At 43.2% G+C, this 22,106-nt stretch overlaps 1 protein-coding gene across 1 annotated transcript in view; it reads left to right on the top strand.

The window, feature by feature from the left end:
- Nucleotides 1-1,737, top strand: part of LOC143290779 (platelet-activating factor acetylhydrolase 2, cytoplasmic-like) — a 29,719-nt gene extending 27,982 nt beyond the window's left edge. The window contains exons 8-9 of the mRNA XM_076600294.1: nt 216-364; nt 1,341-1,737. Coding sequence (XP_076456409.1) covers nt 216-364; nt 1,341-1,453 — 262 coding nt within the window. The 3' untranslated portion in view covers nt 1,454-1,737. The remainder of the gene's footprint in view (nt 1-215; nt 365-1,340) is intronic.
- Nucleotides 1,738-22,106: the final 20,369 nt, after the last annotated feature.

The raw sequence follows: 22,106 nt of genomic DNA, 5'->3' as shown, positions 1-22,106 counted from the left end.
AAACAGGAACTTCTTTTGCTAAGCATGGAATTTTTATTTATTTTGCAAACGTTTTGGTGCAGATAGTAAAAAAGGGAAATTACTCTGTAATTAATGCTAGGGGACTTAATTTATCACAAGTGAGTCTTGAAGGCCTTGCCTCTCTTGTCTTTTTTACAATGGAAATCAGTCATGCACGTCAGTGTTAAACGAACCCTGCGTTTTCCTGCCCCCAGGGGCACGTGCCACCAGAGCGTGACAGACTTCCAGTTTCTGTGCAACATGGCGGTGGGTCGTCTGATGGCGGTGCGCTACAGGCTGGACCCTCACCTGTGCATGGACATGGCCTGTAAAGCCACCTTGGGCTTCCTCTGGAAACACCTGGGTGAGTGCCATTTACCTGTTGCTGGTAGCCCCGGTATAACCCATAGGGTCAGTGTCATTTACCTGTTGCTGGTAGCCCCAGTATAACCCATAGGGTCAGTGCCATTTACCTGTTGCTGGTAGCCCCAGTATAACCCATAGGGTCAGTGCCATTTACCTGTTGCTGGTAGCCCCAGTATAACCCATAGGGTCAGTGTCATTTACCTGTTGCTGGTAGCCCCGGTATAACCCATAGGGTCAGTGTCATTTACCTGTTGCTGGTAGCCCCAGTATAACCCATAGGGTCAGTGTCATTTACCTGTTGCTGGTAGCCCCAGTATAACCCACAGGGTCAGTGTCATTTACCTGTTGCTGGTAGCCCCAGTATAACCCATAGGGTCAGTGTCATTTACCTGTTGCTGGTAGCCCCAGTATAACCCATAGGGTCAGTGTCATTTACCTGTTGCTGGTAGCCCCAGTATAACCCATAGGGTCAGTGCCATTTACCTGTTGCTGGTAGCCCCAGTCTAACCCATAGGGTCAGTGTCATTTACCTTTTGTGCAAACATTTCAACAAAGATTTCTGCCTTTTCCTGATCTGATAGAAATTTAGTTTTGTGAGTCATTTGATATTGGGCAACTTAGTAACTCTATTCCATTTTTCATTTCTTTCAGTGTGTGTGTGTGTGTGTGTGTGTGTGTGTGTGTGTTGTTTTTGTGTTTCCTTGTTTGGTGGTGGTTGTTTTTTGGAGAGTGGAGGTGGAGAAGGGGGGTAACTGTAGGCTTTTTTATATCTTTTTACGTCAAGTTTGTTGTTTTTTCTTTGTTATTGTTTTTAATTGAATAAGCACACAACGGTAAGTTTGTTAGAAACAAAAAGAGATGGATACTGAATTAACAAAAACTTTCTGAGAGTCGAAAATTCACACTTTGTACAAATGCGGAAGGTGAACAGAGCACAGTGATGTGGACAGCCCGGTGGATGTTATGCTGTGCAGGACTGAAGGACAAACCACACTACCAGGACATTCTCTCAGGGCAACACGAGCTGATCATTGCAGGCACCAACGTCGACCTCTCCCGACCTGGTCACCGTAATCCTCACAACTGATGCCTCATCAGAGTCTTCCCACGTCCCTGACCTGGTCACCGTAATCCTCATGACTGGTGCCTTATCAGGGTCTTCACCCCTGACCTGGTCACTGTCATCCTCATGACTGGTGCCTTATCAGGGTCTTCACTCCTGACCTGGTCACTGTCATCCTCATGACTGATGCCTTATCAGGGTCTTTCCACACCCCTGACCTGGTCACTGTCATCCTCATGACTCATGCCTTATCAGGGTCTTTCCACACCCCTGACCTGGTCACTGTCATCCTCATGACTGATGCCTTATCAGGGTCTTTCCACACCCCTGACCTGGTTACTGTCATCCTCATGACTCATGCCTTATCAGGGTCTTTCCACACCCCTGACCTGGTCACTGTCATCCTCATGACTGATGCCTTATCAGGGTCTTTCCACACCCCTGACCTGGTCACTGTCATCCTCATGACTGGTGCCTTATCAGGGTCTTTCCACACCCCTGACCTGGTCACTGTCATCCTCATGACTGATGCCTTATCAGGGTCTTTCCACACCCCTGACCTGGTCACTGTCATCCTCATGACTGGTGCCTTATCAGAGTCTTTCCACACCCCTGACCTGGTCACTGTCATCCTCATGACTGGTGCCTTATCAGGGTCTTTCCACACCCCTGACCTGGTCACTGTCATCCTCATGACTGATGCCTTATCAGGGTCTTTCCACATCCCCGACCTGGTCACTGTCATCCTCATGACTGGTGCCTTATCAGGGTCTTCCCACACTGCAGCTGCCCAATGCTTCACTTGCTGGCTGTCTGGGTCATCACTGATAAAGACCCCCCCCACACCCCCTTTTCTTTTCCACATGTCACTGATGGTGCTCTTGTTTGTTTTTGTTTTTGTTTTTGTTTTTTTGTTCTCTCTCCCTCTCCCTCTCTCTCCCTCTCTCTTTCAGTCAAGCAATCTCTCTCTGACTCACTCTCTCTCAGCCAAGCAGTCTCTCTCGCTCTCTCTCTCTCAATCAGTCACTCTCTCTCTCTCCCTCTCTCTCTCAGTCAAGCAGTCTCTCTCTCTCTCTCTCTCAATCAGTCAAGCAGTCTCTCTCTCTCTCTCTCCCTCTCTCTCTCAGTCAAGCAGTCTCTCTCTCTCTCTCTCTCTCTCTGTCAGTCAAGCAGTCACTCTCTCTCTCTCTCTCTCTCTCTCTCTCTCTCTCGAAGCGCGTTGGGCTACGCCGCTGGTCAGGCATCTGCTTGGCAGATGTGGTGTAGCGTATATGGATTTGTCCGAACGCAGTGACGCCTCCTTGAGCTACTGAAACTGAAACTCACTCTCTCTGTCAGTCAAGTAGTCTCTGTCTCTCTCTCTCTCTCTCTCTGTGCACCTTTTTTTTTTCTTTCTCTTTTTTTATATACTTTTTTTTTCTTTCTTTCTGATCTCTGTCTCAGTCTTTCTGTCTCTTTTCAAGAAAACCAGTCTTGCCATGACATTGTTTTACAGGACTGTAGACATTGTTGCTGTTGTTATGAACTGTACCCATGTGTCTTGTCACACAATACTTTCAAAGCCCAGTGAACTGTCAAAATGTTTCCAATGATGATGTACAATGACAAGGAAGAAGTCCGTCCTGTTCAACTATATATATATATATATATATATATATATATATATACACTTTTTTTTTCTTTTTTTTTTTAACCTTTCCCGTACGTCGTGGGTGTGAAATCACCCAGACAAGTATTTTTGCTCTGTAACTCAAGTAATATTGAAGCCACTTCCACATAATTTTATGACTTTGTCCATAATATAGTTTACTACATATCCACTGAACATTATTTTCTTTTATACATAAACAAAGAAGTTATTAATCAATTAATGTCCCAGTACGTCGTGGGTGTGACGACACCCATACTCCCAAAGAATAAACCTTGCACGCCGTACGTCGTGGGTGTGGAGCCACCCATGCAAAGCTTGCGCGCCACGCGTTGTCGACGTGACGTCACTTGGGCTCGCTACAGAGAGAGATCAGAGTGACCTTGTCTTTTGTTGATCGTATCCCGGTTCAAGTCTGCGGTAAGTTTTACTCTGTCTGTCTCTCTCAAACATGCAATAATATTCACATGTAAACACGCAGATACACGCACATTCATGCAGCCGCCTGTGCATAGCTATACAGTCTGCTATTTGCCTCGAGCAGCACCGCGCGTGGGCTAAAAAATATCAGCACTGGCTAGGGATAGCCTTGACCGAAAGAGGATGGGCGTGTAGCCGCTAAAAAAACACAAAAAAACCAACAACAAAAACAACACACACACACACAAAAAAAAACAAAAAAAAACAAACAAAAAAACCCCGTTTTTTGTAAGTAACAACACTCTCTTCTCACGGGCAAAACTTATTCACAATGCGCCTGGTCAAGCACTGGAGTAAATAGCCTACACGCACAAGTGGAAACTGCACATGCAAGTCTGGTGAAGAAAAGTCAAATTTGCTTTACGGACAGGTGTGGGTTACTGTGCACCCACGACGTACGGCAAGGTCTTATTTCTTCAGTGAAACCATGGGTGCCTGCACACCCACGACGTACAGCGAAGGGTTAGTTCGTACACAGAAACCATGGGTGCCTGCACACCCACGACGTACAGCGAAGGGTTAGTTCGTACACAGAAACCATGGGTGCCTGCACACCCACGACGTACAGCGAGGGGTTAGTTCGTACACAGAAACCATGGGTGCCTGCACACCCACGACGTACAGCGAAGGGTTAGTTCGTACACAGAAACCATGGGTGCCTGCACACCCACGACGTACAGTGAAGGGTTAGTTCGTACACAGAAACCATGGGTGCCTGCACACCCACGACGTACAGCGAAGGGTTAGTTCGTACACAGAAACCATGGGTGCCTGCACACCCACGACGTACAGTGAAGGGTTAGTTCGTACACAGAAACCATGGGTGCCTACACACCCACGACGTACAGTGAAGGGTTAGTTCGTACACAGAAACCATGGGTGCCTGCACACCCACGACGTACAGCGAAGGGTTAGTTCGTACACAGAAACCATGGGTGCCTGCACACCCACGACGTACAGCGAGGGGTCATTCCTTCTTAGAAACCATGGGTTTCTGCACACCCACGATGTACGGCGCGCAAAATTTTAGGCGACGTACGGGAAAGGTTAAAGAATCTACTTCAGAACTGGTTGTGTGTGAATGTGTGTGTGTGCGTGTGTGTGTGTGTGTGCGTGTCCATCCAGCTTATCTGTGATAGAAAATCTTGCTGCAAGATTTCCACCAAAACAATGCAAAAGACACTTTCATTGAACTGTGGATGACTATTATATATTGATGAAATCTCCGTTTTATAATGCACATAAATGTCGATCATGTTTTACTCATAACCTGTAAATTACCATGCACATGAATTGTTATTTTGTATATTTTTATTTTTTTGTTGAGCATGCATAGTAGGTGAGTTATGACGATGATAATATTATTTTGTAGTTGTTATCAGCCCAATGTGTTGCTGTTGCTGCCTTAATTTTATGCAGTGATACGTTGTTAAGTGCACAGGCAGAGGAAAATTACATTTTCTGAACTAAAGGCTGGTGTGAATTATTTATACTGTATTAAGAGAAATGCAATGGTTGGTATCAATATAGCATTTTGCCCAACACTCAGCTTATATCACAGATTAACATATGCTTCCATTTGGTCCAACAGCCAAGTGAGAGCTGTATTATCAGTGGTTTCTCCAGTCAGTGGGAAACCATTTACAGTTTAGTCTTTTGTGAAAGACTATGACTCTCAAACTAGGAGGCAAAACTGCACTGACTTTTAGTGCTGCAGCCTTGTGGGCTAGTTGGCCTTTGGGAACCATCCCAACGCCGACTGTCCTAAAACTCTCTTGGCCGAGAGAGTGGGGATGTATTTGGGCAAGACACTCTCCACGATAATCAAATTCTAGCCCAAATAGTCGGAATAGCAGGTGCCTTCTCTGCTGTTCTGATGGTCATAGTCGGACACGACTGACTATCATATATATGTATATAAATATATAGCATCCACCACTCCCACACTCTTCTTTTCCACATTTCTTCCCTCATGACCTCATGACAAGGCATTTCTTTTACACTTATGGAAACACTGCTTTTCAGTCTTCCCCACCTATTTGTATTTCTTTTTATCACAACAGATTTTTCTGTGTGAAATTCGGGCCGCTCTCCACAGGAAGAGCGCGTCGCCATACTACAGCGCCACCCATTTTTTTGTATTTTTTCCTGCGTGCACTTTTATTTGTTTTTCCTATCGAAGTGGATTTTTCTACAAAATTTTGCCAGGAACAACCCTTTTGTTGCCGTGGGTTCTTTTACGTGCGCTAAGTGCATGCTGCACACGGGACCTAGGTTTATCGTCTCATCCGAATGACAAGCGTCCAGACACCACTCAAGATCTAGCAGAGGGGGAGAAAATATTGGCGGCTGAGCCGTGATTCGAACCAGCGCGCTCAGATTCTCTCGCTTCCTAGACGGACGCGTTACCTCTAGGCCATCACTCCACCTACACCCCCCCTCCTTCCCCACCTACACCCCCCCCCTTCCCCACCTACACCCCCCTCCTTCCCCACCTACACCTGATAGATGGAGTCAATAGGTCATACAAGCAACCTAGAAATATGATGCGCTGTAAGCGAACACAACCGTCAGTGCCTTATTCAAATAGGATATTATCACATATTGTCACAGATTGTATATCTCAAGGAGGAGCACTGAATTCCAATCAGTGCAGATCTGGATTAAAATGTTGATTAGCACCAGCATGACTTCAAGGATTGTTGTTCAGTCAGTTACAGTTCATGTGGGTCTGTAGCTTATCAAATTTTGGAGTAAAACGTGTATTTCAAAATCCATGTGAAATTAGCCTTTTAAACTAAATGCAAAGCAATGCAGCTGGTTGTCCATGTCTTTCTTTCTAAAGACAAGTTGTTTGTTTTTACAGATAAAATCTCAGTGCATTTATTTCTTTTCTCAGTGTGTGTGTGTGTGTTACTCATGTTTTACCGTTTTCTGATGCTGCCTTCTTTACCAACATATTTTGTTGTTGTTTTTTTGCAACAGGAAATACAAAGATTTGGGGAAAACTAAAGCAAGAAATCTTGGTTTTTCTTCGTTGTGTTTGATTTGTTGTTGTTTTTTGTTGTTGTTGGAGGAGGAGGAGGGTGAGGGTGCTTTGAAATTATGATGCGTTTGTCACTTTCGGTTGGGGTGGTCTTGCTGTAACCTTTATAATTATGATATTATCCTGAGATTGTAAAATTCATAGATCATGCTTAGTTGTCAGTGATGAAGACTGTAGGGTTGGATTCATTGGTACACATCTTGTCTGAAAGAAAACAAGAGACTGCAGACTGTGTGATATCCTGCCTGACACTGCAGACTGTGGGATATCCTGCCTGACACTGCAGACTATCCTGCCTGACACTGCAGACTATCCTGCCTGACACTGCAGACTGTGGGATATCCTGCCTGACACTGCAGACTGTAGGATATCCTGCCTGACACTGCAGACTGTGGGATATCCTGCCTGACACTACAGACTGTAGGATATCCTGCCTGACACTGCAGACTGTGGGATATCCTGCCTGACACTGCAGACTGTGGGATATCCTGCCTGACACTACAGACTGTAGGATATCCTGCCTGACACTGCAGACTGTGGGATATCCTGCCTGACACTGCAGACTGTGGGATATCCTGCCTGACACTGCAGACTGTGGGATACCCTGCCTGACACTGCAGACTGTGGGATACCCTGCCTGACACTGCAGACTGTGGGATATCCTGCCTGACACTGCAGACTATCCTGCCTGACACTGCAGACTGTGGGATATCCTGCCTGACACTGCAGACTATCCTGCCTGACACTGCAGACTGTGGGATATCCTGCCTGACACTGCAGACTGTGGGATATCCTGCCTGACACTGCTGACTGTGGGATACCTTGCCCGACACTGCTGACTGTGGGATATCCTGCCTGACACTGCAGACTGTGGGATATCCTGCCTGACACTGCAGACTGTGGGATATCCTGCCTGACACTGCAGACTATCCTGCCTGACACTGCAGACTGTGGGATATCCTGCCTGACACTGCAGACTATCCTGCCTGACACTGCAGACTGTGGGATATCCTGCCTGACACTGCTGACTATCCTGCCTGACACTGCTGACTATCCTGCCTGACACTGCAGACTATCCTGCCTGACACTGCAGACTGTGGGATATCCTGCCTGACACTGCAGACTATCCTGCCTGACACTGCTGACTATCCTGCCTGACACTGCTGACTATCCTGCCTGACACTGCAGACTGTGGGATATCCTGCCTGACACTGCAGACTGGTATATCCTGCCTGACACTGCTGACTGTGTGATATCCTGCCTGACACTGCAGACTGTGGTATATCCTGCCTGACACTGCAGACTATCCTGCCTGACACTGTAGACTGTGGGATATCCTGCCTGACACTGCAGACTATCCTGCCTGACACTGCTGACTGTGGGATATCCTGCCTGACACTGCAGACTGTGGGATATCCTGCCTGACACTGCAGACTGTGGGACAGACTGCTGTGGGATGGGGTTCTTCATTGACATTTATCTGTGTGAAACATCCTCGGGCGATGCTGATGGGAGAGGGACTGGCAGTGGACCATTCTGAGCCAGAAGAAGTTGTCTTGTTCGATTCTGCTGAGCTGGTGGATACAGTGTCCCTCAGATCATTCTGTTGATGCTGTGGTCTTGAAAAAGCTTTGGACAAGGGTCTTTACCTCCCCTTGAGACAGTCTGCTGCTGGAGTGGGAAAGGATACACTGAAGAACCAAGGCTGAGGAGAGTGGATGTGAATCTGAAGTGAGTGTACTTCAACAGCTAGTTCCAGTCAGGTTTCTCACACAGACGCGTCTCTTCTTCCTGTTTGCAGACAGAGTCGACAGTCTGTTGGAAACTGTGCAGTCAGAAGTGTCTGTCTTAGCTTGAGAACTGGACAGCAGGGAAGGGGGTGAGCATTTTTGCCCAGTCCTTTGCTATATGAAGTGGAGACCATGACAAAGGACCTGATGGAAGCATCATGCACAACAGCTGAGTGGTTAAAGCGTAGGACTTTCAATCTGAGGGTCCCGGATTCGAATCTTGGTAACGGTGCCTGGTGGGTAAAGGTTGGAGATTTTTCCGATCTCCAGGGTCAACATATGCGCAGACCTGCTTGTGCCTGAACCCTCTTCATGTGTAAACGCAAGCAGAAGATCAAATACACATGTTAAAGATCCTGTAATCCATGTCAGCGTTTGATGGGTTATGGAAACAAGAACATACCCAGCATGCACCCCCCAAAAAAAACGGAGTATGGCTGCCTACATGGCGGGGTAAAAATGGTCATACACATGAAAACCCACCGGTGTACATAGGAGTGCAAGTGGGAGCTGCAGCCCACGGACAAAGAAGAGTTAACTGTAGGAACACAAAAGAAGTGAACAGCAAAGAGCTCTTTACTCACTCAGTACGGCCAGTCCTCTCTTCTCCTCTACACAGACCCCTCGGATGTCCAGTGGGTGTCTGAATGACCCAACCTTTAGCTTCCGTCATCAGAATTGTGGTTTCTTTGTCAACATCCACCTCTTCAGTATAAGAGCCTTCCGATTGCAATATTTTGATGATGGTAATTGGGGTGAAACGCTGTTAACGTCGTCTCTTTCGCCGTTCGGATGGAGAGTTAAGGAATACACCCTGCTCTCTGCTGTTCAAGTGTCCTGTACATGAAAATACATGCACACAGATATACATATACACTGTGAGAAAGCACATCAGAGTGGAATCAATTTTATTTCGGTCTATGGCATAATGATAACATAAGAAGCATACATACAATGGTCTTTACAAATCAGGACACAGACTGACCTCAACACAAACCCACCCCTAAATCAAAAAAAAAAAAAAATAATAAAAACAACAAGAAGTTTCTTGTCACAGTGAAAATAAATTTGGGGAAGCAATCAAATTCACATTCCTAACATCTGATTAATTTACTTCAATATGTATTATTCTGTGTACACAAGCGTGCCTGAAGTATTTGTCCCTCCTGTCAAATACATTTTGTGTTCTACTTATCTTGGATCCTAAAGTAATGTGATATATCACTGTGCTATACTACACTGTACTGCAGTGTGATACGGTGCTCTTTCTAAACATGGTCGTTTTCAAATTTATGTATTTGTCAGTCTGTTCACAGATATGAAATGCTGTATACCATACTTGTTGCATACCTCTCTCCTTTAATTTATGCCATGATTTTGCCAGTACTCAGTGGGTAGTTAGATATGATGATAGTTGCATTCTTGCTTTAATTACAAACAACATTAAATCCAAAACGGGAAACCTAAACAAATCAACATATAGCATAACGTTTAATGCAAGGAATCTTATTACTAAGAAAGAAGTTGTTTCTGAATAAAATGAAATTTCTCAAAGTTGAAGGCTTTGAAATAAAGACACATGAATAAACTGCAATGGATATGGAGACACTTTCCCCAAGTCTGTTCAAGTCATGGCCTAGAGGTAACGTGTCCACCTATGAAGCGAGAGAATCTGAGCGCGCTGGTTCAAATCACGGCTCAGCTGCCGATATTTTCTCCCCCTCCACTAGACCTTGAGTGGTGGTCTGGACGCCAGTCATTCGGATGAGACGATAAACCGAGGTCCTGTGTGCAGCATGCACTTAGCGCATGTAAAAGAACCCACGGCAACAAAACGGTTGTCCCTGGCAAAATTCTGTAGAAAAATCCACTTCAATAGGAAAAACAAACAAAACTGCACGCAGGAAAAAATACCAAAAAATGGATGGCGCTGTAGTGTAGCGACGCGCTCTCCCTGGGGAGAGCAGCCCGAATTTCACACAGAGAAATCTGGTGTGATAAAAAGAAAGACAAATACAAATATTTCATGTTTGTTGAGTCCGCACATTGTTGTGTGATTCAATCAGCTCACCAGGATACATCTGTGTTGTGCAACATCTGTTATGCATATGTGTGTGTATGTGTGTCTGCATGTTTTACATTTATTTGCTTATTTATCATCATTGTTGTCTTTTTTTATTCATTTATTTTATTTTATTTTTTTATTATTATTTATTTACTTTTTTTTTTTTTTTTTGTACGCTTATAGTTGACTTCATCAAGTTTTTGCGCCTTATACATAGTAGTAGTAGTTGTAGTTCTTTTATGCATTTATCTATTATTTATTTACTTTTTTTTATTTTCTCAAGGCCTGACTAAGCGCGTTGGGTTACGCTGCTGGTCAGGCGTCTGCTTGGCAGATGTGGTGTAGCGTATATGGATTTGTCCGAACGCAGTGACGCCTCCTTGAGCTACTGAAACTGAAACTGAAACTGTGCAACAAGCAATTTGGAGGAGGGAGCACAATTCCAACTTGTTTCAAAAGGTGCTAATCATGTTCTCAAACAGGACCCCTGTAGCTGGTGGGCTTTATTGTTGTTTTCAAAAGTTGTACTTACCTTGTCTATAACACCATGTGCTTCTTTCTAATTTATCCAACATGAACTGAAATAAATTAAAATGATTCAGTCTGGTGCAAAATGCATCTAGAAGCAACTGATGAGACACTGATGAAGATTAAAGAGTGTTGCTTATACTCTCTCCTCTGACAAAGCATATTCACGGTGACCTCCGTATTCAGACGAATACAAACTTGGGTAATATGACAGCACAACAAGAATCAGGCAGAATTAAATTCCCTCAACACACAAAACATTCTGTCCCCTTCCTGTCACCCTTCCCAGAGTTAAACGTGCAACAACAAAATGTTATCAGTTCACCCACAACTGACGCTCTTATACCAGTGTGCATTATGAAATAACACATGCCATAAAATGAATAAAGACGCTTATGTGTTGATAATGTGAAGTATTATTGGTCAGCACAATTTTTTTTCCCCAAAGCTTCAAATAAATCTGCCATTATTATGATTCAAGGAGCTCCAGAAAGTGAAAGTGACTCGTTTTCCAAAGCATGAGGCCACAGCTAGTCTTGCAGTAAGCAACCTGTGACGGCTGACGTCTCTGCATTCATGAGGGTGTCTTCTGAAACCAGTGGCCTCCCTGTGTGCTGTGCACGTTGAACAGGTAACCAGTGGCCTCCCTGTGGGCTGTGCACGTTGAACAGGTAACCAGTGGCCTCCCTGTGGGCTGTGCACATTGAACAGGTAACCAGTGGCCTCCCTGTGGGCTGTGCACGTTGAACAGGTAACCAGTGGCCTCCCTGTGGGCTGTGCACATTGAACAGGTAACCAGTGGCCTCCCTTTGTGCTGTGCACATTGAACAGGTAACCAGTGGCCTCCCTGTGTGCTGTGCACGTTGAACAGGTAACCAGTGGCCTCCCTGTGTGCTGTGCACATTGAACAGGTAACCAGTGGCCTCCCTGTGTGCTGTGCACGTTGAACAGGTAACCAGTGGCCTCCCTGTGTGCTGTGCACATTGAACAGGTAACCAGTGGCCTCCCTGTGGGCTGTGCACGTTGAACAGGTAACCAGTGGCCTCCCTGTGTGCTGTGCACATTGAACAGGTAACCAGTGGCCTCCCTGTGTGCTGTGCACATTGAACAGGTAACCAGTGGCCTCCCTGTGTGCTGTGCACGTTGAACAGGTAACCAGTGGCCTCCCTGTGGGCTGTGCACGTTGAACAGGTAACCAGTGGCCTCCCTGTGGGCTGTGCACATTGAACAGGTAACCAGTGGCCTCCCTGTGGGCTGTGCACGTTGAACAGGTAACCAGTGGCCTCCCTTTGTGCTGTGCACATTGAACAGGTAACCAGTGGCCTCCCTGTGGGCTGTGCACATTGAACAGGTAACCAGTGGCCTCCCTGTGTGCTGTGCACATTGAACAGGTAACCAGTGGCCTCCCTGTGTGCTGTGCACACTGAACAGGTTCACTGGGCAGCATCACACCACTGACCCCTCACTGTCTGCCACTTTTATACATCACACACACACACACACACACATATATGCCACACATCTGCATGCCCAAACACATGCATATCGACACAGGCATAACACACACACACACACATAGAAAAGAGGAGTGTACGACACTAAACCAATCATTTCAAGCAGCTGTCAGACTTACAACATAAAGCACTCCCACGATCTAACAGCGAGTTAAATTCTATGTACCAGGACTGCAAGACCTGCTGTGCTTCAATAAAAGTGCAGTCTGAAAATGTCAGCATATTGATTTCATGCATAGTCATATGACATCCCTCCAAATCTCAGTCGAGTCCTAAGATCTCACCAGCAAAGTAACTTTGATGCATAGACATGTGACATCCACCTCCTGTTTGTTTTTTTTCTCTGCGGGATCTCCACGCAGTGCTATCTGAAAATGGCATCTTCCCTTAGTGAATGCCCGATCAGATATTATACACGTCAAAAGCTGACTGACATCAACATATATAAATATATACTTTCACTGTGCTTACAAGTGTCTAGTAATGTATACTTCCCGGTGAAAACTGCTTGTGTAGACAGATAAAGCTTTAACTCACTCAGTACGGCCAGTCCTCTCTTCTCCTCTGCACAGACCCCTCGGATGTCCAGTGGGTGTCTCAATGGCCCAACCTTTAGCTTCCGTCGTCAGAATTGTGGTATTCTTTGTCAACATTCACCTCTTCAGTATAAGAGCCTTCCGCTTGCAATATTTTGATGATGGTAATTGGGGTGAAACGCTGTTAACGTCGTCTCTTTCGCCGTTCGTATGGAGAGAGTTAAAACTTTCTTCTTCTTTTTTTTTACTAGCAAAAAAGAAAAAAAAAGGAATGGAAACATACTGTTTTTTGGGGTGGTTTTTCTTTCTTTCTTTTTTCATAGATTAATTTACATGAAGAATGAGCTGAATGTTTATATATGAGGGCCCTTCAACGAGTCTTGCAATACAGCAGTTCCAGGAGAGTCACAAATCTTCCGACTTATTCCACTTTTTTGGAACAACTCTCCCTCAGCTTGTGTGCACATCATCATCCGCTCAAACCAGCTGTCATGCTGCCAGCCCACGTCACCTGGGGCAAGTCCATCATGTGACCCTCCAACAAGGCTGGAGCGTCTTCTGCACACTGAAACTTTTCCCCCCTTCAAGTGCTGCTTCACATCAGTGAACAAAAACCAGTCACAAGGGGCTAAGTCAGGAGAATATCTATCTACCTACCTACCTATCTATACACCACAAGATAAATCCCGGACTTGCTGGCACCACTAAATGAAAATAATTCCACTAGGGTAGATTCTGCCTTGCTTCCATCATTACTGCGGTTTCCAGGTTTGGCTGGGTTATTTGCATCACGTCTGTAAATCACTTAAAAGAGATGTTGAGAACAGTGAGGACCAAACAAAGCAAAAATTCTGAAACATCCTGAATGTAAAACACTGACAACAACAACAAGATATTAGAAAAGGTAAATATCATAAAACACACAAAAAGTGTCATACATGTTCAAAATGTTATTTTTGTTGTGTTTTTTTTTTCCATTGAAGCGTGACTGATGTGCATAATATTTTGCAAAAAAACATTTTTTTCATTCATTATGTCTTTACACAAAAGTAATATTTGACAAACATAAACATACTTCTTTGAACATGAGTGTCACCTTCAGCTGACAACAAAAAAATTGGGTGCCAAATTGCCAGAAAAAAAAAAAAATCTTTACTATGAAACAGAAAAATGGAAATGAAAATTTTGAAAAGAAAGAGATACTGGGTAAATGGACTGGTCTGCTGAAAGACGGGCGCAATAGCCGAGTGGTTAAAGCGTTGGACTGTCAATCTGAGGGTCCCGGGTTCGAATCACGGTGACGGCGCCTGGTGGGTAAAGGGTGGAGATTTTTACTGCCTCCCAGGTCAACATATGTGCAGACCTGCTAGTGCCTGAACCCCCTTCGTGTGTATATGCAAGCAGAAGATCAAATACGCACGTTAAAGATCCTGTAATCCATGTCAGTGTTCGGTGGGTTACGGAAACAAGAACATACCCAGCATGCACACCCCCGAAAACGGAGTATGGCTGCCTACATGGTGGGGTAAAAACGGTCATACACGTAAAAGCCCACTCGTGTGCATACGGGTGAACGCAGAAGAAGAAGGTCGGCTGAAAGACAAGATGACTGACAAAAATGACAACTAAACCAAACAAAACTGTTGGCAAACAACAAACAATTAAATGAATTTGAATCCACACACAGAAACAAGGACATTTACAAATCTGAATACACTCACTTAAAAATGAACACATAAAACTAAGCCAACAGACAATACAGACATACAAGTAATTTAATAAATAAATAAAATGATGAGCAACTGAACAAAAAAGATCAAAATGTAAATATATTAATAAACAAACAAAAACATTTAATACAGCACTTCTATTTGAAATAGAATATTGCTTTTCTGTGCAACTGACAGCGGTATAATTTAATCTTACAGAAAGGATTATCAACAAGCTATTCTCTGTGCAACTGACAGCGGTATAATTCAATCTTACGGAACGGATTACCAACAAGGTATACACTGATCAAGGCCACACTGCAGGATGTCGTCAAATCGAATCATGGTGTCTGTGACCACACCCACTATGTACACCATCTCCCACACTTAAAAAAGAAAAGTCATTCACTCAGTTCCCAACAAACTAACTTATCTGGTTGTTATGTGCTTGATAGATAGATAGATAGATAGATAGGTAGATAAAGATATATACACAAATGAATATATATATATATATATATATATATATATAAAATAAATAAAACAAAGTTGAAGACCAAAACCTACTTCGTTAAACAAAAAAATAAAAATCTGAATTTTCGCCGCCACCCAGCAGCTTGGTCACAGACTACACTTATAACAGGTGATGTAATGCTATTTTTTTACGTCAACTTTCTGATCTTACATGACGTCTTCGACTACGTAAAGTTATCATGTTCTAAATATTCCTTCAATTGTCTATGTACACATCACTCTTTTTCTCTCTTCACTCTCTCACTCTCTGTATCTCAGTGATCATGTGTAACGACCACACCCACGACATACCAGACTGGTAACTCCACGAATCAGAGTTCACAATGAAAACCCATGGATGTCGCTTCTCAAGTTCATATGATACAGAAAGTCAGTCGAACTTTTTTCACTAAATTTCCGGAAAATACCTATTCCCGCACCTCCATCCTTCCATTAGCTTTTCCACACAGCCCTGCACAGCATTCATGGCCAAAGCATCAGGCTACAAGCCGCTATATATGGTTATATTATACACAGCACTATGTATACATTCTGTTTATCAACCAAAACAACAAGTTCCTTTCATCAAAATGCCTTGCCATGAATTCCAATCCTTAACATGCAAACTCTTGGAAAAAAAAAAAAAAACCCACAAAAATCCACTTCTTTTAAAATACTGCACTCTAGAAAATGGGCATGCAAAAAAAAAAAAAATAAATAAATAAATAAATAAAATAAAATAAAAATGCACAATGCAAATAGCCAGCTCTTCTTGGTGTTATAAGATGATTAATCTAAGTTACAACAGAAAGATCCTTATGATTTATATTTGAGACATGGTTTCCACAGGGATAAAAAGTTTATCTTAAAAAAACAAGGGACACAAGAAACATTCAGGTTCACACACGTTACAAGGTAACAAACTGAATCACGAAACTTCCAAACTCCTCACTGACCTGTCTACAGTTAATTTAAAAAAAAAAAAAAAAAAAAAAATCTCCATGGCAGCACTTAATCCCCAATTTAGAATCAGAACTCGACGGGCGCGCAATGGCCGAATGGTTAAAGCATTGGACTTTCAATCTGAGGGTCCCGGGTTCGAATCACGGTGATGGCGCCTGGTGTGTAAAGGGTGGTGATTTTTACGATCTCCCAGGTCAACATATGTGCAGACCTGATAGTGCCTGAACCCCCTTCATGTGTATACGCAAGCAGATGATCAAATACGCACGTTAAAGATCCTGTAATCCATCAGCGTTCGGTGGGTTATGGAAGCAAGAACATACCCAGCATGCAAACCCCCGAAAGCGGAGTATGGCTGCCTAGATGGTGGGTTAAAAACGGTCATACGCATTAAAACCCACTCGCACATATATGAGTGAACGTGGGAGTTGCAGCCCACAAACGAAGAACGAGAAGAAGAAGAAGAATCAGAACTCCAGACCTGTTGCTTCTAGAAGGGTGCTCTGTCACTGCAACATCAGTCAAATGGAAACAAAGAAAATGATTCCCTGCATAATCAGATGCAACCGTTGTCGGTGCCAAAGAGCTCTGTCTCCCAGTCTTCTTCTTCTTCTGCATTCGAGGGCTGCAATTCCCATGTTCACTCGTATGCACAAGAGTGGGCTCTTACGTGTATGACCGTTTTTACCCCACCATGTAGGCAGCCATACTCCGTTTTCAGGGGTGTGCATGCTGGGTATGTTCTTGTTTCCATAACCCACCGAACGCTGACATGGATTACAGGATCTTTAACGTGCGTATTTGATCTTCTGCTTGCATATACACACGAAGGGGGTTCAGGCACAAGCAGGTCTGCACATATGTTGACCTGGGAGATCGGAAAAATCTCCACCCTTAACCCACCAGGCGCCGTCACCGTGATTCGAACCCGGGACCCTCAGATTGACAGTCCAACGCTTTAACCACTCGGCTATTGCGCCCGTCGTCCCAGTCTTTTCAGCCAGGCTCCAAGACAAACCTGAAAGCCACGAAGAAGAGGTTCCAGCAACACACTGCCCTTCTTGTACATTCACACACAATTTATACAATTTATACAGCAAATACAGCAACGATACACTCTATCCAATTATATATGTATATATATATATATTATTGGTACAGTTTCTTTGTGCCTATATACACCATCTCCGTCATCCACAAACACATGCATGCATGCACACACGCACCCATGGACGCACACACTCATCCACACACAGAAATGAGCTTCTGTAGACAGAGAAAGCTTTAAAAGTAAACACACACACACAGATTCTGGTCATAAAAAAAAAATAAATAAAAAATTTTAAAAATCAGAACAAAACCACTCGCTTCCAAACAACACAAAATAATAATAATAATAATAATAATAGACTGAAACTAGTAAGGAAACAAACAAGTCCAACAAAAACAGAAATCAACACCATGTAAATATCCTATATTTTCCTAATATGTGGTTGGGAAATAATTGTAATTACAGGCCTTTCCTAAACACTCAAATAGAGAGACAGAGAGAGAGAGAGACAGAGAGAGAGACGGACAGAGACACAGAGAGAGAGAGAGACTGAGAGAGACAGAGAGAGGAAGAACATTTTTTTAAAGTAACATAACAACAACAACAAAAGAAAAGAATGCATGAAATAATCAACAGTACAAACTAACAATACCACCTTCATCATCAAATGGCAAACAAAATGTACCTCAGCTTCCACATTGTATACAGGACACAGCAAAATGGTTTCACAGAGGACACATACGCCCTACCAGTCATTTCCTAAAACAGCATGCAGAGAGAGAGAGGAGAGATAACAGTTGGCACTGAAGGAATCCATGCCACACTTGAGCATGTCCACACACATACACATACACACATGTATACACACAGCTTGCAAACATATCTTCACACAGTGTCACAGACACACACACAAGCATACGAACATACACATTTTTATATTTACACACTCACACATAAACACGCACCCACAAACCACACACATGCTTGTATACACATACATGCCAACACATTAGCACAAAAAGCAGATCAGTCAATAAACCAATTCTGATACACAAGGAAAACAATGTCAGCGTATCGGTGCTGGTGAGCAGATAAATAATGAATGAAATAAACAGAAAAACCAGAGAAAGAAAGGAGGAAAGCGGGCGCCACGGACATTAAGGACGGACACTCTTCACAACGGAAAACAACTTTGTGGAAAAGTGAAAGCAGACTTTTAGCAGGGGAACAACTACTGAAATAGAACAAACAAACAAACAAACAAAAAAGGCAAACATCACTTAAAAACGACAAATTCATTCATATCATCCCACTTGTAAAAACTACAACAACAAGAACAAAAAAACATTTAATAAAAATGTGAAATGCATTTCTCACTACACACATGTTCACACAAAAAACACCCAAACACAGACATACACGCAAACAAGGCTGACAGAAAATGATCTGCAAATCAACACAATAAATGTACAATCCAGGAAAAAACAAATCAACAATTTCTAAGAACTGTGAACATGGTGTGGGGGAAAAAACATACAGCCCATTCGGCAACACATTCTCTGTTCTTCTTTATTTATTTATATATTTATATATTTACTTACTTATTTATGTACGCTTATCTATTATTTATCAACCTTTTTTTTTCTTTCTTTTTTTTTTTCTCAAGGCCTGACAAAGCGCGTTGGGCTACGCCGCTGGTCAGGCATCTGCTTGGCAGATGTGGTGTAGCGTATATGGATTTGTCTGAACGCAGTGACGCCTCCTTGAGCTACTGAAACTGAACTGAAACTGTTCTTCTCTCCTCAGGACTCTGTGCGGCAGCAGTCTGTCATGTTCACCATGTACAATGTTTGACATGATGTGAGACATGGACACTGATGGCAGAAACAGAAAGAAGAATCCAAGCATTCGAAACCAAGTGCTTGAGGAGACTACTACACATCTCCTACAAGGAGCACAAGACCAATGACTATGTGCGGAACCTGGTCAGCAACCTTGTTGGGCCCCAAGAACCACTGCTGGCGACTGTCAAACAACGGAAGATGGCATGGTTTGGTCATGTCATATGACATAACACCCTCTCCAAAACCATCCTGCAAGGGACTGTAGAGGGAGGGCGCAGACGGGGGCGGCAGAGAAAGAGCTGGTCCGACAACGTCAAGGAATGGACCAATATGACGATGCCAGATCTCCTCACGACAGCTGCCAACAGAACGGCGTGGCGAGCTATGACATCTTCCTCATGTCCCCCCAATGACCCCAGCGATCGAGGGAATGAGTGAGTGAGTGAGTGAACACACAATGCTCCATTTCCACTCAACCTGCTGCTGTTTTTTTTGTTTCCTGAACCAGTTCTGTAACACAACAGTACATAATACAGAAACTCACATGAAACAATTTCAGCATAATAACACTGGGTACTGAAACATTACACACTTTTTAGCAGAACGTTAACATGTTGGATACTGCACAACAAAACCATGTTTTATAAATAACAGCAATAGTTATGGTAATGCTGAAAAAAAAAGTGATGGGGATTGACAGTGATGATGAATGCAAACATATATATATTATATATACATATATCTTGGCTTGAGGGACCAACACAACTGTATCAGGACACACTGTCCATCTATCTCTAACAAGTTTCTCTAGCAGTGAAAGTCATTGACAACAAACCTCTAAAAAGTGAAGAAAATACCTGGTTTGGCTGTCAACAAGAACAGTTCTGTGCTACTGTGACAATATAACCAGAATTAAGTCAAATCACTGGTGAAATGATAACCAATTCAAAGGACTTATGAGGAGGCATGGCAACAAGGGAGATAAGAAAAATACTAGGAATTAACTCTCTCAGTACGGCCAGTCCTTTCTTCTCCTCTACACAGACCCCTCGGATATCCAGTGGGTGTCTGAATGACCCAACCTTTAGCTTCCGTCGTCAGAATTGTGGTATTATTTGTCAACATTCACCTCTTCAGTATAAGAGCCTTCCGCTTGCAATATTTTGATGATGGTAATTGGGGTGAAACACTGTCAACGTCGTCTCTTTCGCCGTTCGTATGGAGAGAGTTAAAATGAAGTACTTGATAACAGAACCACCAGTCTGAAAAAAAAGGGATTTGTAAAGAATTTTCTGAATCAGCTCAGACTCATGAGCTTGAAATGATCTGAACAATTCAAGAAAGACATTGCACTGAAGTCTGCAAGGACCTCTGACAGCGATCTGTCCCCAACAAGAGGATGTCTTCCACAAGATGATGATTACTGTGCACACAACTCACATTGTGCAGTTTGGTCAGCTAGGGAGACCATGAACCACGCTTGTTTTCCTCAACTCTTGACTCTTAGGTCTAGCTTACCTAGAACAAAGACAAACAAACTTTGTTTTCCTTAACTCTTGGGTCTAGCTTACCTAGAACAAAGACAAACAAACTTTGTTTTCCTTAACTCTTGGGTCTAGCTTACCTAGAACAAAGACAAACAAACTTTGTTTTCCTTAACTCTTGGGTCTAGCTTACCTAGAACAAAGACAAACAAACTTTGTTTTCCTTAACTCTTGACTCTGTGCATGACCAGTACATAAATCAGGAATAAACCTGGTAGAATACCATCTTCTGTGCATGAAAATTAAAACATTATCAATATTATGCTGAACGGTACAACTTCTGTCTTAAATGTGTTCATTTCTAAGATTTATCTGCATAATTCAAGCATGGTTAAAATAAAATAAAATAAAAAGTACTTTCTACCTGTTAGACCTTCCATTGTGGATATACCCATTCCCTGATTTTCAAAACAAAACTTCAACAGGCTCACACACATCTTTCTACACTGCGACAACTGACTTGTTGATTAAAAGAAATAAGGACAAAAATTGGATCATGGGTTCAGAAATTTTCAAACTACGGCAAAATTGAAAGCAACACTACATGCACATACTGGTATGTTCAGTAAATCAGAGTGTACTAAAATAACAAACTTTGCACTTGAGCCGTGTTTTCTGTTTCAGTAAAGTGAGTAAGGCGCAGGGGTGTCAATCAGACGGAGATACAGTGTCCCACGGGTACTGGAAAAATCCACACACATGACATATACTTATTTCAAATGGGATATCAACATTTGACTCATTAACGAAAACAATGAAAGTGGATGAAAAAGCGAGAGAGGGAGACAGACAGAGACACAAAGAGAGAACAAAGAGAGAAAGAGGGTTGAAGACAGAGACACAAAGAGAGAACAAAGAGAGAAAGAGGGAGACAGACAGAGACACAAAGAGAGAACAAAGAGAGAAAGAGGGTTGAAGACAGAGACACAAAGAGAGAACAAAGAGAGAAAGAGGGAGACAGAGACACAAAGAGAGAACAAAGAGAGAAAGAGGGAGACAGACAGAGACACAGAGAGAACAAAGAGAGAAAGAGGGAGACAGACAGAGACACAAAGAGAGAACAAAGAGAGAAAGAGGGAGACAGAGACACAAAGAGAGAACAAAGAGAGAAAGAGGGTTGAAGACAGAGACACAAAGAGAGAACAAAGAGAGAAAGAGGGTTGAAGACAGAGACACAAAGAGAGAACAAAGAGAGAAAGAGGGCTGAAGACAGAGACACAAAGAGAGAACAAAGAGAGAAAGAGGGCTGAAGACAGAGACACAGAGAGAACAAAGAGAGAAAGAGGGCTGAAGACAGAGACACAAAGAGAGAACAAAGAGAGAAAGAGGGAGACAGAGAGAGACACAAAGAGAGAACAAAGAGAGAAAGAGGGAGACAGAGACACACAGAGAGAACAAAGAGAGAAAGAGGGTTGAAGACAGAGACACACAGAGAGAACAAAGAGA

The sequence above is a fragment of the Babylonia areolata genome, chromosome 16, assembly GCF_041734735.1.
Source record: "Babylonia areolata isolate BAREFJ2019XMU chromosome 16, ASM4173473v1, whole genome shotgun sequence".
In the NCBI taxonomy this organism is placed as follows: domain Eukaryota; kingdom Metazoa; phylum Mollusca; class Gastropoda; order Neogastropoda; family Buccinidae; genus Babylonia; species Babylonia areolata.
Note: the sequence above shows the minus strand (reverse complement) of the source record. Positions and strands in the feature narration are given on the sequence as shown.